The sequence below is a fragment of the Electrona antarctica genome, assembly GCF_951216825.1.
Source record: "Electrona antarctica genome assembly, chromosome: 22".
In the NCBI taxonomy this organism is placed as follows: domain Eukaryota; kingdom Metazoa; phylum Chordata; class Actinopteri; order Myctophiformes; family Myctophidae; genus Electrona; species Electrona antarctica.
The window spans coordinates 20,111,584-20,126,440 of NC_136805.1; the positions used below are offsets into that span (position 1 = coordinate 20,111,584).

General features: G+C 43.5%; 1 protein-coding gene across 8 annotated transcripts in view; it reads left to right on the forward strand.

The window, feature by feature from the left end:
* The window catches only part of LOC306915720 (rho GTPase-activating protein 23-like), a 62,581-nt gene that overhangs the window by 26,645 nt on the left and 21,079 nt on the right, over positions 1-14,857 (forward strand). For all 8 annotated transcript variants that reach the window (XM_079493271.1, XM_079493272.1, XM_079493268.1 and 5 more), the window contains exon 2: positions 10,469-10,666. In XM_079493271.1, coding sequence (XP_079349397.1) covers positions 10,469-10,666 — 198 coding nt within the window. The remainder of the gene's footprint in view (positions 1-10,468; positions 10,667-14,857) is intronic.

Consider the following 14,857-nt stretch of genomic DNA (forward strand, 5'->3'; position numbering starts at 1 on the left):
ACACCAGTGTTATGTATGTTTAACATTGTTTGTTCATCAAAGTGCATAAGGTTGGTCTATTAGAAAGAGGTCACTTCTTTCAGATGAGCCTGTTGGCAACAGCTGTGGTCGGCCGCAAGTAAATATAATGGAGAAATGCAAAAATATATAGTATTACATTTATTTTTAGGTCAGGACAATTTTCACAGCTGACTAAAAATAGGTCAATTAGCAGGCTTCCCTTTGCTTTGAGAGATTATGAGAGTGCATGTGTGTTTGCGCTGCTAAATGCATATTAGCTACTACATGTATGTTTTTGTTTTAAGGGGGGAATAGACTAATTTACTGACTGACACATATCCATGTGTCTGCCAGTCAATCAATCAATCTATCAATAAATAAATCATGAAAGTAACTTCTTAGCTCAGAACCCTTCCTGGTATACCTCTCTATAATGTAGTGCTGCCCACTAGTGGCTATATGGAGGAACTAGCTCTCTGTGCCTGTACTGAGGCATAAATGTTTAATAGTGCGTGACTATGTTTGGACTTATGTGTGCACTGTATGCATGCAGTGAGAAACCGTCATTTTTGTTCACCGGCCACAGTGGCTGATTGAATAGAAAATTCACAAGATACTTTAAAAGCTCCAGCAATATAATACAGAGAAAAGAATAGCCTTCAAAATTGGTGATTACCACTGAGCAGAGAAACCTACCAGGCACATGCGAGAGTTCATAAGCTGAGTGCGTGTGTGTCACTCTGCTTCTGCTCCGAACAGGTCTAGGTGGTTGATCTGTCCAACAATTCTTAAATTGACCTAGTCGGGTCACTTTCTCACACTCTCTCTCTCTCTCTCCCTCTTGTCAATAATGTCCGAGAATAGCGGGGGGAAAACGCATCATATACACATACCACGTTTTGTTTTGTTACAGCCTCATTTCAAAAGCGATTAAATTCGTTTTTTTCTGATCAATCTACACACAATAACCCATAATGATGAAGTGAAAAAAGTTTTTTTTAAATATTTTGCTGCACAGCTATTTTATTTCTCACCCAAAAAACAACTAAAGGAGTTTTATAGTAACTTGTCTGTGCCCAAATTACTGTCTGTGCCCTCATTAACAATTCCAGGATCTATTAATTATGCCATCATGCCACGCCTACAGGAGCTACCCCTCATAAAAATGCTAATATGCCACATCCCTGGAATCAACATGCAGAACCCCCCCCCCCACCCCCCCCCCCCCCCCCCCCCCCCCCCCAATTCTGCATGCACATTCCCACTAGGCCCTGGCAGAAATGCCACTTTAAATTTCTCACCTCAGCTTCATGGTGGAGCTCTAACTGGCCGATGTTCGTGTTTTTACCTATAACTGCACCGTTTTTTGTTTTGTTTTTCACATCTGCTCTTTATAGCGCCACCAGGATGCCGACTTATGTAAAACACATTTATTTTTATATTACTCCTACAGATTTTATCCAAATTTAACGCAAATTGGTACACATGATCTCTATAGTCATGTGATCAAGACGGGTATGTTTGATTTCTCATATTCCATTCTGATTGGCTAAGATTGGCATCCAAAGTTTTCAGGAGTGGCCCGTTTTGTACAAAATGCTGCGAATCAACGGCGCAGTGTCCGATTGCAGTGAAACTGTGCACTCATATTCCCACTAGGCTGAGGAAGAAATGCTACTTGACAGTCTCATGGTGAAGTTATAACAGGCCCAGTCGCATATTTACATATAACTACGATATGCGTAAAACTTTGTATGCACACTTCGTACAGGCCAAGGAAAAACATCTGGCCTGCATTTTTCAATTCTGCCTTTTTGAGCACCACCAGGAGGCCAATTTATGTGCAACACTTTATTTATATTAGTCCTTAGGGTTTGATCAAATATCAATCATGGTGGAGACCTGTGCCCCGAAGGGCACTTATTCTAGTATTTCTTATTTTACTGAGTCATAGATAGCTTTCTTACCTGGGTTGACTTTTCCAGACAAGAAATGTTGGGAACAGAATGGAAGAGACGAGTAGAGGAGAAAGAGTAGGCAGTGGGGTGGGAGATGGCGTTTGTGTGCATGTCAACCTGTCTTAGTATTTCCACATTCACTCACTCGGTTCTCTTTTACTTCTCTGAGCTTGGCACACAGGTGTCAAAGAAAAGTGCACTGAGGCTCTGACAGTGAAGGTTTGAATGGGGGGGAACACACACAGTCACACACACACACATACACACACACATACACACACACACACACACACACACACACACACACACACACACACACACACACACACACACACACACACACACAGGCTTTTTAGCGTTGGTGTGTACTCTACTGTCAGAGCCAACAGCAGAGGCAGCAGTCAGGTTCTGAGTCTAAAAAGAAGAGACAGGACAGACCCAACACACACAGAGAGAGAGAGAGAGAGATTGCTCACTGGTCCACCAGTAGGCTGAACTGGTCGGCAGAGGGATGAGAGGGAGAGGGAGAGAAAGAGCGGGGGTGTTGTGACTGTTGTCAGAGAGCAGCAAATAGATTCAAAGGCGGGTGGAAGAGAGAGAGAGAGACAGAGAGAGAGCAGGAGTTGGAGAGAGGGAATGAGACAGAGAGAGAAGAGGGATGCATTGCTCGTGCTAAGAGGAGTGAGGAGGACTCTATACATAGACAGTAATAAAGCCAGTCAGCTAGACCCTATACTGCACTATAGGACCAACGTACTGTAGAGAGACATGCTGAACTAACATGGGATCGCGGACGTTAATGTGGATTAAATGTGATTCAGCAACGGCCCGGGAATTCAACTTGTTTCTGTTCAATTCTGGTCCTGGATGTGGTCCTGGATGTGTGCCCTGAATCTACCCGAACCTCATGGCAGGAGTGAAGGAGCCACTGGTGTGCGGAACTGACAAGGGACTCATTCTGTTCCGAAGCTGTGAAGACTGAGTCAAGAGATTTAGTTGACAATGTCAACATGCGACTGATTGATGTCATCTCTTACCTGCACAGAAGTCTTTGCTATTAGGCACTAATTTCAGAGCTAAACCTGTAAGGAGTAATCAGCCGAAGGTGAGAGAAGGGGGGAAAAAGTGAAACTTCAGTACTGTATGTGGCTAACAACCTCTAACTATGGTGTTAATGTGTAGAAAATGACTAATTAAAATCCTGATATAAAAGATGAGAACCAGCTCAGCTCAAGGAATATTCTGCAACTGTAGATTAGAATAGTTCTATAATCACAAAACACCATGCCTCGCTTTGCATTCAGACTGAAAGAGTCTGGTATCCGATCGAGAAAAGTCTTGACGCAACCTCTTTGAGGCCTGTCATGCGCCGCCTCAGAGAGAGGAGTTGTGATCAGCAGCCCAAAGGATGATTGACACCTGGCATACGCTGTAAAAGGATGGAACCCCGAACCAGATCCACCTGAAGGATTACAAATATACAACCCTGGACTTGGCTTTCTGGGTCGATGCCTCGGTTAATCCGAGACACCCTGTTGAGCTTTGCTTCTACTTTGTGTGTCGTCGCGTCCGATCCCACCATACTGCGAGCAGAGATGGTTTGTAAGTGAGTAGTGACCAAATCTCTCGTATGCTGGGGCAACTACCTATGCAGGTGTGAGTGTGTGTATAGAGTATATGTGGGCGTCGGTGCTATGTTGAGTGTGTCGGGTGTTGCACCAGCTCCATCGGGTCATGAGTGGCATTTCCGTTGTTCGGTGGGTGTGGACTGCAGCGACCCAGAGCCCCGCTGCATCTGGCTTGCTGTGTTGCAAGGTGTGTCCGTGTCGTCTCGCCCCTCACCCCTGGTGACCCCCATTGCCTCTCCCAGAAGACGGGGGCCCCGCAGGCTTACGCAACGTCACCGCCTTTACTGGGTAAGAGGGGACTATAACAAGAATTCAAAGTGATGATAATGCTTTGACAGCAAACCATTTACTAAAACTTTTCTTTTTACATCTTTTAGCATAAATATGAAACTACTTACGTAAAATGGATATTCTTTTGCAGTGCTAATTTCAGGGCATCAGCCCAGTGTCCAATACGAGCATCAGCTTGTGAATATTAGTTAGATTGACTGGTCTAAAAACAGCCATTGCCGTCAACAATCTTGAGGGGCTTCCGCTGCCATCATCCTCCTCCTAGGCCTAACTGATTTGATGACAGTAGACAGGTATGGTCCCTCTGATATTTATCTGACACCATCCTACTTCAACCTTTTGCGTCTGCTTCGATCAGTGTAGGTATGTGACACGAGAGACACGTGATTGTTGACTGTACGGTGCCCTCTCCTTCCCCGCTGATGATGTAACCCAGCACGGTTCTCAAGGAACCACATAACTCGGAGAGTGTACAAATGTGACTAAATTTGACTGAGGGACTGCCATTGGATTTTTTTGAATTTTCGTTTTTTCATGTCATATGAAAGCAGGGAATCATAGCTTCAAATTGACATATTAGTTGTTCAGTGTGGCCCACTAGTTTTGGAGATTTGGCTTATAGAGTAATGTCTTGCAGAAAACAGCGAGTTGAGAAAACAGGCTTGAAAGGTTCACTTTTGTGGTCTCTAACATTACACCTAGCTACATGTTTAAGCATTTATTTCATATTTACATGTCGATTTCAGCTCTGACACTTATTTCAGACATGCTCTAGTATGTGAAGAGTCTGCCTGTGCTATAAATTCATTTAAAAAAAAAAAAAAAATCTCCTCTGGTGAAAAGCTGGAATTTGCGCGATGGCAGTCTCTCAGTCAAATCTGGTCACACATGTCCCGAGGGACCCCACTTTGAGACCCCACTTACTTTGAGAACCACAGATGTAAACCATAAAAAACTCACAATATACTCACAATTCAGGATTTTTCTTACCCAATGATCTCATGTATCTATCCACTTCCTTTTGCTACCTACACATCACAGTGACTCATGCATTGTTTTTAGCTGCATGAGTGATCCGCCTGTAACCTTTCGTTACCCCGCCCCCACCCCCCATGAAAACAACTACAGTGGAATGTTCAAACTCTCCTTTATGCGTGGTTGAGCTATTTTCATAGCCCTGTGAGAACCATTCAAAACACGCATCATTCTGACCTGAGATCAGATTAAAAAAATGTCTTCTACATCCTGACAGTTTTCTGAAAAAGCTATGTTTCTATGTCAGTCGTTCTTCGATTTTTCAAAAATAGCAGACCTACAAGCTCGTAGCGCGCCACTCGGTGGCGCGCTATGAGCTTGTAGATCTGCTATTTTTCAATAGCTAAAGCATAACATAATGCTAACACCAAAAGGGGTTCCCGCCCAAAATGGATAAAATTAAAAGGTTTCTCGTCAACGATTTGCTGATCTAGATTTGTTGGGGTCGTTTAGAAGAGCAGGACTTGCCTGCCAGGATGCTCATCTAGTGTAGTAAGACTGATTGAGAGTGAGAAAGATTCAACACTTGCTGTCTTCATTCAGTTATTCTGTGTGTGTGTGAGTGTATTTGTGTATATTGATATAATGTTCATGGTAACACCTAACACTTTCGTAAGCATGTGCATTGTGCGTGAGTGTACAGTACATGTTGCTATGTTTCTGCCTACTGTAAGTATTATAATGGATTGTAAAAGAAGCATGCTGACTACAGTAGCTAAAGGGAGCTGCTCTCACCACTCGTGTGTGTGTGTGTGTGTGTGTGTGTGTGTGTGTGTGTGTGTGTGTGTGTGTGTGTGTGTGTGTGTGTGTGTGTGTGTGTGTGTGTGTGTGTGTGTGTGTGTGTGTGTGTGTGTGTGTGTGTGTGTGTGTGTGTGTGTGTGTGTGTGTGTGTGTGTGTGTGTGTGTGTGTAACGGAGAGAGAGAAAGAGAGATAGAGAGGAGAATTCAATGACTGTACTGTATGTGTTCTTGCTGTGTCATCACCGCAACTGATTGGGCATTTGTTTGGTTGTTTGTGTACATGCATTCAGTGGCACGTGACTGCCTGCAATGTTCAACTCTGCATCAGAAATCATTATCTCCGCCAGGCCGGACAGCCAAAGGCCGGAAACGATGTTTCTGTCCGTCCGTGTGTGTGACTGTCCATATGTCTGTGTGAAGTGTGAACTGCTAATCTTCTGGCACCATAAGGAACTGTGTGGGCACTTCTCTAGGGCACTTCTCTAGTTCAATTTGTTTTCAAACTGTGTGTCTGTGTGTTAGAGATGAATGATATACGAATTAGAAGGTTTAGGTTTTCTCAGTGGAGCAGAGAATCTCATTATGTTATCAATAATGTCCAAATAGGAAGTTCCACACAGCTGCATATTTGGGAAAGACTGGTTAAGTGGATCAAAATGTGAAAAATATTCACTTTTTTGTTTTAGGGAAATAAATACAATAGTTTTGTCTATAATTGTATTAGGAAAGGAAAAAGAAAGTCGGTGCTAATCAGTGTAGTGGTTTGTGAGATTACACACACACACACACACACACACACACACACACACACACACACACACACACACACAAAACACAATCTGAACGTAATGATTTTAGACGGTGAATTAGGCCTAAGGCAGTTCAATACTCTGACTCAACGTGACACCTCTGTGAACACAGAATGTGTGTGCAAAACAGTTACCAAGAAGTCATTCAATCGTTATTATTCATCAGAATGGATTTCACTGTTTTACTGTTTGCCTTAGATACAGTAACAATTTGCGATGCTAAAGTGTGTCTGTGTGTGTGTGAGTCGGGTGCGTAAGACAAACAAAAGACCAATAAGGGTAACAGGTCAGGTCGCCCCAATTCCATCTCGCCCCAGATTCTTTCCGCCGACCTCACGCCGACAGCTCGGTGCGGCGGTTCTTGTATTCTTTATTTTGTTTTACTGAGAATAAGGTTAGAAATAAGTTTAGGGTTAGGCATAGTTTTACTGGGGTTAAGTTTATGAATAGGGTTAGGTTTAGGCATCTCGTTTTACTGAGGTTGAGGTTAGGAATAAGGTTAGGTTTAACCGTTTAAGCATAATTTACTTAGATTACTTTAGGAATACCAGGCCGCGCTGTTCTGCCGGCTGTACGCCCGGGGCGAGTTGGTAAAGGGGCGAGCAGTCTCGTATTCCCAAGAAGTATAGTATACAACATGCACTGCCTCCTCGCATGGTTACCTCAATAGGCTTTGCTCACAAATAAGTTAGTATTGAGTACTGGAGCAATGGAAAAGCACTACATGTATGTTATGGGCTGCGAGGCCTATATTGTATCTGTGCTAAGCTTGGACAAGTTGGACCTGGCAGAATTTAGGGCAGTGTGTAAAAGTCAGACACTGGCATTGCTGGCATTTCGAGAGAGAGAGAGAGAGAGAGAGAGAGAGAGAGAGAGAGAGAGAGAGAGAGAGAGAGAGAGAGAGAGAGAGTCGGGGGCTGGGCAGGGGGTGAGTGGGTAGAGGTGTCAGAATATCTCACACTCAAGTGTTTGTTTACATACACTTGCGTGTGAAATGTCAGGTGAAAGATGATGAGGAATTTTAACATGGAGTCATCCCGTTACCCAACACACACTTTCCCATCCCAATGATCCCATACAGGGTTCTTATGGGTCATACCTCTGTTAGTCATGTACAGTATGCAACTATGCATACTTCCATACAGTATATGTGCCTGGCTGTAATGCAGTTGGGGCGTTGCTGTGTAAGTGCGCACACACACACACACACACACACACACACACACACACACACACACACACACACACACACACACACACACACACACACACACACACAGTGGTGCAGTAGATTTGTCAGTTGCGATGAAACATACTGTACAGGAACATTCTGGGGTTATTTTCAGTGTGTTCCTGAACCCATGCCTAATATCCTCGGTAGAATAACATCCAGTCTTTGTTTTGTTTTATTTAGGCAGGGTTCATCATAACTTCATGAGTGCTACAGCACTCCCAGCTGATGCCAATATTTCCAACAACATCTATCTAATGATCTAATGATATGCAAGGAAATCCGTCCTATTCACCCTGTCTGGCTGGCTGGGACTGAGTTAATGTTTTATGAGTGTTTGAGTTTGTTAGATGTTTGTTAGCCTTGTTTTTTCATGTCTGTAGCGTATGACTATATTGTTGCCTTATTGTAATCACATTAACGTGTGAAAATGTTGAATTGATTTGTTTCCCTCCTGGAAAGTATGTGTTCCCTCCCTGGTGCTGGAGCTATTCTTAGAGCTGAAGGCTTCCCCGAATTGCTGCCTACACCAGGCGGCTCTACAGTCCACTTCCTGCCTCGAGACTCACAATTCAATTCCTGTTGTTTTTGTAACGGTTTAGGGAAGTGTGTGTGTGTGTGTGTGTGTGTGTGTGTGTGTGTGTGTGTGTGTGTGTGTGTGTGTGTGTGTGTGTGTGTGTGTGTGTGTGTGTGTGTGTGTGTGTGTGTGTGTGTGTGTGTGTGTGTGTGTGCGCGTGTGCGTGTGCGTCCAGAGACGGTGTGCTAGAATGTGTGAGACGTACCTGACAGATTTGAGACAGTAATCACTCATGCATGATAATGATGATAATGTGTGCATGGGGATGTTTATAGCTTAGGTGAAGCCAGGGCATTATGGGTGCGAATAGGAACAGATTTGTTTGTTCGCTCTATTCAGTCTACTAGTCTAGTAAGATTATAGGAAGTAACTACTTGTTTTGGATGGACAGTGGACTGTCAGAGGATGCAATCTGTCTCAATAGCAAAACTTAAGTGGATGGAGTGTCCATACCAGACTATACAGACTATACACATCATATATATCTATGATGTGTCTGATAATCCATTTAATTAAAAATAATATTGTAATTTTTGAGAGGCGCTAGCCTCTTAAAAAAATATGTGTAGTTTTATGTTATAAAAGTTATAAAGTTATAAAATTATAATACACAAGGGTATTAAGCAGTGTGTGATTTTTTTTTAAATGATCTTATAGGTGTGCAAAAACTATCAATATCAGACATTATCATTTGCAATTGCATATTCATTGGATTACTGAGGTAGGATGACTGTAGGATTTGTTGCAGCCAGAGGAAAATAGTCTACATAATATATTGGTGTTGAATTGATGCCTATAATTTCTCTTTTTCATTTATCCAGTCATGTTAAAATACTGTTTATTTCCATATTTGTGCCTTCTTAGTGACTGTGCATGTCTGAAGTGTTGGGCTGAACAGTGACTCACCCACATCCTACATCCTGTTATACTTTCTGTAAAGGTGTGTGCCCCCTTGACCGTGTATTGTTCACCACATTTTCCAGGTGTCTGTTTATAAGGGATAGTTCTTTTTGTTCTATAAATGTTATTAATAGCCAGGCCTGTACATATTTTTAACTCTGCCATTGTTGGCTAGAGGCAATTCATTTGATTATGGGTGAGGTTGTTAAAGAAAATAGAGCTTCCTTCTGAGAGAGAGGAAGTTACTGCAAAATTCCTGACATTGGTGAAATTCTACTCGGGTGGGGTTTGGATTGAGTTCTTGGCAGGCAGGCAGGCAGGCAGACAGACAGACAGACAGGCAGGCAGGCAGGCAGGCAGGCAGGCAGGCAGGCAGGCAGGCAGGCAGGCAGACAGACAGACAGACTTCTCTGACATTTACGCCGTAAATCTATGGATGAATACAAACACAAGTAAAGTACACTGGCACTCTGAAATTAGCCCTTCTCTAAGTCCATCCCCAACCCGTCCTTGTCCAATAGAACGTTAGCAGCCAGGAGACCTGGCATGTCCCCCATAGACATGCATGTTAAAGGACGGGATTTCTCCATATAAATAATCGATCATTTCAGTAGCAAGAGCATCAAAATGTCTTCTAAATCTAGTCAACCACGCCTGCAGTAGGCTATGCACTGGACACATTTTAATTTGCATGACATTATTTAAATAAACTAGAAATACGAGGAAATGACAGAGGGAGAAATCAACTTTTAACGACCACCCGACAGGAGTTTTCATGTTGCACGGTAAGACTACGGTCATTAGTATTATTTCCATCACCTGGGTTGGTCAGTTGGTCAGCCATGCAAAATAACATTGACAGCTATGATGTGGCGAAAGCTTGACCTGCATACCAACAGTTGCTAAACTATTTGGATTGGCATTGGACAATCGCTTTGGGGTGGGATTTAGTGAATGGCTAGCCGCTAATTGTCCTCATGAAAATCATTCTATGCTCTTGCACTCAACCTCCACCCTGCTCTCTCCCACCTGTGTGAGAATGCTGGTCGTTGACTAGTGCTACTGTACAGTTAAGCATTCAACTCCCTTGTGTCATCCAAGCTTGTTACCGATCTCAGACATGACTACTCAATGCCACCCCATATACAAACTGAATCCTGCGGTCTCGTGACAGACCGCAGGTGGTGCAGACCGGCACTAGCACCGCCTCCACACACTGACTCGCCGTGTAACTATGTACACCTCTAGGTTCTTCTTGTTTTAACCCAATTGACCTGCTCCATCTTCTTTCCTGACAGACCAAAGGGCGGAGAGATGGCATGGTGTCGTCCAATGAGAACAGGCGCCGCCGGCCTCTGTCGTCGGGTGAAGTGGAGGGCATGGCATGGCATGGTCCTCGAACCGTGCTCCTCCAGAAGAACTCGCAGGGATTCGGTTTCACGCTGCGCCACTTCATCGTTTACCCGCCCGAGTCCTCCGTCCACACCAACATCAAGGTAAACATACACACTGAGTCCTCCGTCCACACCAACATCAAGGTAAACATACACACTGAGTCCTCCCTCCACACCAACATCAAGGTAAACATACACACTGAGTCCTCCCTCCACACCAACATCAAGGTAAACATACACACTGAGTCCTCCCTCCACACCAACATCAAGGTAAACACACACACTGAGTCCTCCGTCCACACCAACATCAAGGTAAACATACACACTGAGTCCTCCCTCCACACCAACATCAAGGTAAACACACACACTGAGTCCTCCCTCCACACCAACATCAAGGTAAACATACACACTGAATCCTCCCTCCACACCAACATCAAGGTAAACATACACACTGAGTCCTCCGTCCACACCAACATCAAGGTAAACATACACACTGAGTCCTCCGTCCACACCAACATCAAGGTAAACATACACACTGAGTCCTCCCTCCACACCAACATCAAGGTAAACACACGCAGGGATCTTCACTAGAAAAAATAAAGAGTAGCTCTCAGTCCCACTCCCAGTTGAGTGTTCAGAAGAAAGTCTGGAGTACTCGGAAGTTCAAAAAAGTATAATGAAGGTGCTCTTTGGTTCGGGACTGTAAACGTGCAACAAAGGAAAAAAAGACAAGGAACTATTCTGGTGAAAAAAGTTAAAAAGCCTTTATTGATGTGGCTATTTATTAATGGAATAAAAAAAACGTGGATAACCCACACGTAGGAGCTTCACAGCCTTCTTCAGGGTACCCGATTGACTGTCTTTGGTGTGAGCCCAAAACCCAATCAAAGCACAGACTTTGACAGTAACCTTTATCAGTGATATTTGTGCAGGTGAACCTGATGTGAATTAATCTCCATACTGGATCCCAGGCTGTCTGTTGGGTCTGAAGTTCAGAAAGACATAGCAAATACAAGGCCTGTTGCGGCTAACAGATATTTTCATATATCTATATACTAGTTCTTACCCGTTCTGAATATATGAACACCAAATGATGTACAGTGTGGGTAATGCGATGTAATAGATCACATTACTGATAGGGTGGGAATTGTTAACAGATGATCTTGGGAAGTTGTGTTGGGCACAAATAAGTAGGCTAATGTAATTATGTAAGATGGATGGTTGCCATTGGTTGGATAGACAGACGGACGGACGGACGCCTGTATGTATTTTACAGGTAGTATTTTACCGACGGCACGGGATCTGTGTTCCCCCTCCGTCGAGTGGTGGATTATATTATTGATATGTTATGATCCAACAGATATAAAAGTACACAGTAATGTAACTTTGGGGAGTGTAACCAAATCATCCAAATGGACATGTTGTGGTGTCGAAACACACACCTTTAGGCGAATACAAGACAACTCACCCCGGTGCCTGCCCGTTTTTCCTCCCGGAATTTTCCCCAGTGAGGGGGATAACTTTGTAATATGCTATTGGCTGTTTGTATTCTTTTTGGAAAAATATAAAAAGATACTCCTGTGGAAAGGCTATATTATTTTACTTATATTGACCCTATAAACAATTTAGTATTATTTAGTATATGTAAGGTTTTTCCCACTCAAATGGTACCTCGTCAGATAATACCCACATAGCCTACAACAACTTCTGTGAACAGACTTCACTGTAGTAGCTTTTCATAAATATATTTGTACTTAGGCTGTCTGCTGTCGTGAATGTTTATAGTTAGAGAAACACACAAAATCTGCTCTCCCACCGACGTCATGTGTCCGTTTATCTCCAGCCGTACAGACTCCATTTGACGCGTCTTATCTACTTTAATACCCACATAGCCTACAACAACTTCTGTGAACAGACTTCACTGTAGTAGCTTTTCATAAATATATTTGTACTTAGGCTGTCTGCTGTCGTGAATGTTTATAGTTAGAGAAATTCAAAGTCCAGCCGTCTGCTGTCCAGCCTCTCCCACCCCTCACTGGGGAAAATTCCGGGAGGAAAACGGAAAAGGGGTGAGTTGTCTTGTTACCCCTTTAGGCTACTGGGAAAGTACGTGTGCATCACAGACTCACAGTGCATGTGTGGATGTCTGGATGATAACACACGGAGGAGGAGGAGGGGGACGGACAGTGTGGTGTTGAAACAGCGCATGTGTTCATGTTAACGCACGTAACGTTGGCTGCTAATTCCCCCGTCCAACGTTATGGCTGCTAAATCCCCCGTCCTGGGCGGAATGGGTGTCGGAAAAACCCTGTTTGTATTTGTCTGGCACGGCGAATAAATGGTAAATGGTGCATTTATATAATATAATTTATCCAAGGCGCTTTACATAGATGTGCATTACATTCACCCATTCACACACACATTCATACACCGATGGCGGCGGAAACCATGCAAGGCACCAACCAGCACATCAGTAGCAATTAGAGGTTCAGTGTCTTGCTCAAGGACACTTTGACACTAACTCACACAGATAGTGGCAGCAATTTTTGGGCGCTTGTAAGCATTTCACATTGAAGCGAGAGCACAGGGCCGTCTGGCGATAGGTGCGTGTAGGCTCGCCGTGCATGTGGCGTCGTGAGATGGGCCCCTAAGCGAGCAGCAGTCTTGCTCTCTTTTGGTTATCTCACTTTGTGAGATGTTTTACATACATAATGAAGAATGAATTCTAATACAACTCAAGTGCACGCACGCACGCACGCACGCACGCACGCACGCACGCACGCACGCACGCACGCACGCACGCACGCACGCACACACACACACACACACACACACACACACACACACACACACACACACTTATTTCCTGAGGCTTCTTTATGACCTACTGATGGATTCTAGCCTAGGAGCAAAAAATAAATCTCATTAAAATAATCTAATTAAAAGAAAAAACAGGATGATTCACTTTTTGACCCATATTCTTTACCATCAATATTTTTTTGCCTTTTTTTTCCCTGAACCAAGGAGTGTGTGCCGAATTTTGGAAAAAGGTAGTAGCAAAATATATGTTTTGAAAATCTTCAAAGCAGAAATAGGCTGGACCTTTATGAGAAGTTGTGTCGCAATCCAGAGACAAATATCTTTGGCTCCTAGAATCCATCAATAGGTCCTAAAGAAGCCTCATGCTAAATTTGCCGCTTTTATCCGCTTCGTAGCGGTAATGTTAAAAAATGTCATTAAGCCACTGGACCATAATGGACACTAGATGATCAGCCCTGTAAACTAACCTTATGCGATGAGCCATGCTACAGCTAATCTACTAAGCTAACCTTTTAGAGCTGCAGGGTTAAACCTGTACCAGCTGACGGGGTCATGAGGTCAATAGAGATCCTAGAGGGACTTAAAAGGCGATTCCACATCTTTGAGCCACACAATTGCAGCCTCAGCAAGTTCCAAGAGACTTTGATGTTGTTGAACTTACACTAGAGGTTCCCAACAGTTTTACTGTTGAGATTTGATACAAACCATTCTTCTACTTTTACTGAGTCTTTAACAGAATATAAATCTTTTGAAATTAGCTGCAATGAAATATCTCATGGTCAATGTGAAAAAATACCAATCATCTACCATTATAAACCACGTTGTGGCTGGTATTTCTTAGTTTTTATTACATGGCTTGGTTGAATGCTTGATTCTGATTGGTCAATCGCTTAATTCAGCGGTGAGTTATCTCATGATAATGACCGCTCCGCTGTATAATGACCGCTGCCTAATCAAACCCTCTGAGCACCACCAGCTGCGCGGCTGCGCCCGCTTGATTTACTGCCGTTTCCAACATAACAGCCATGTAAACACACACACTACTGACACACAATGTAATTTACAGCTAAACATTGCTCTTAAAAATGTTTTTGAAAACATTTGAGCGAGAAATAGACGAAGCAGCTGGACCCGAAAATGGATTCTATTTGATCAACTCACTTCCTTGTTTTCCGACAGTGCTTCAGCCCTGCAGCTGGGCAGACGCAGCCAGCGCGAAGTTATGGAATACTTTTTTTGTTGTGTTTTGGATCAATGGATTAATTTATGTTAGTTAGCCATGTAATAAGCGGGATAATATCTGGCTAGGTGGTCATTGTCGGGATATAATTCACCTTCAGGGAGTAACCACCTCGGCTTCGCCTCGGTGGTTAAACTCCCTGTCGGTGAATTATCTCCCGACAATGACCACCTAGCCAGATATTATCCCTTACATAATGTACTTTCGTGTTTGCCATGTTACCAGTCACATGG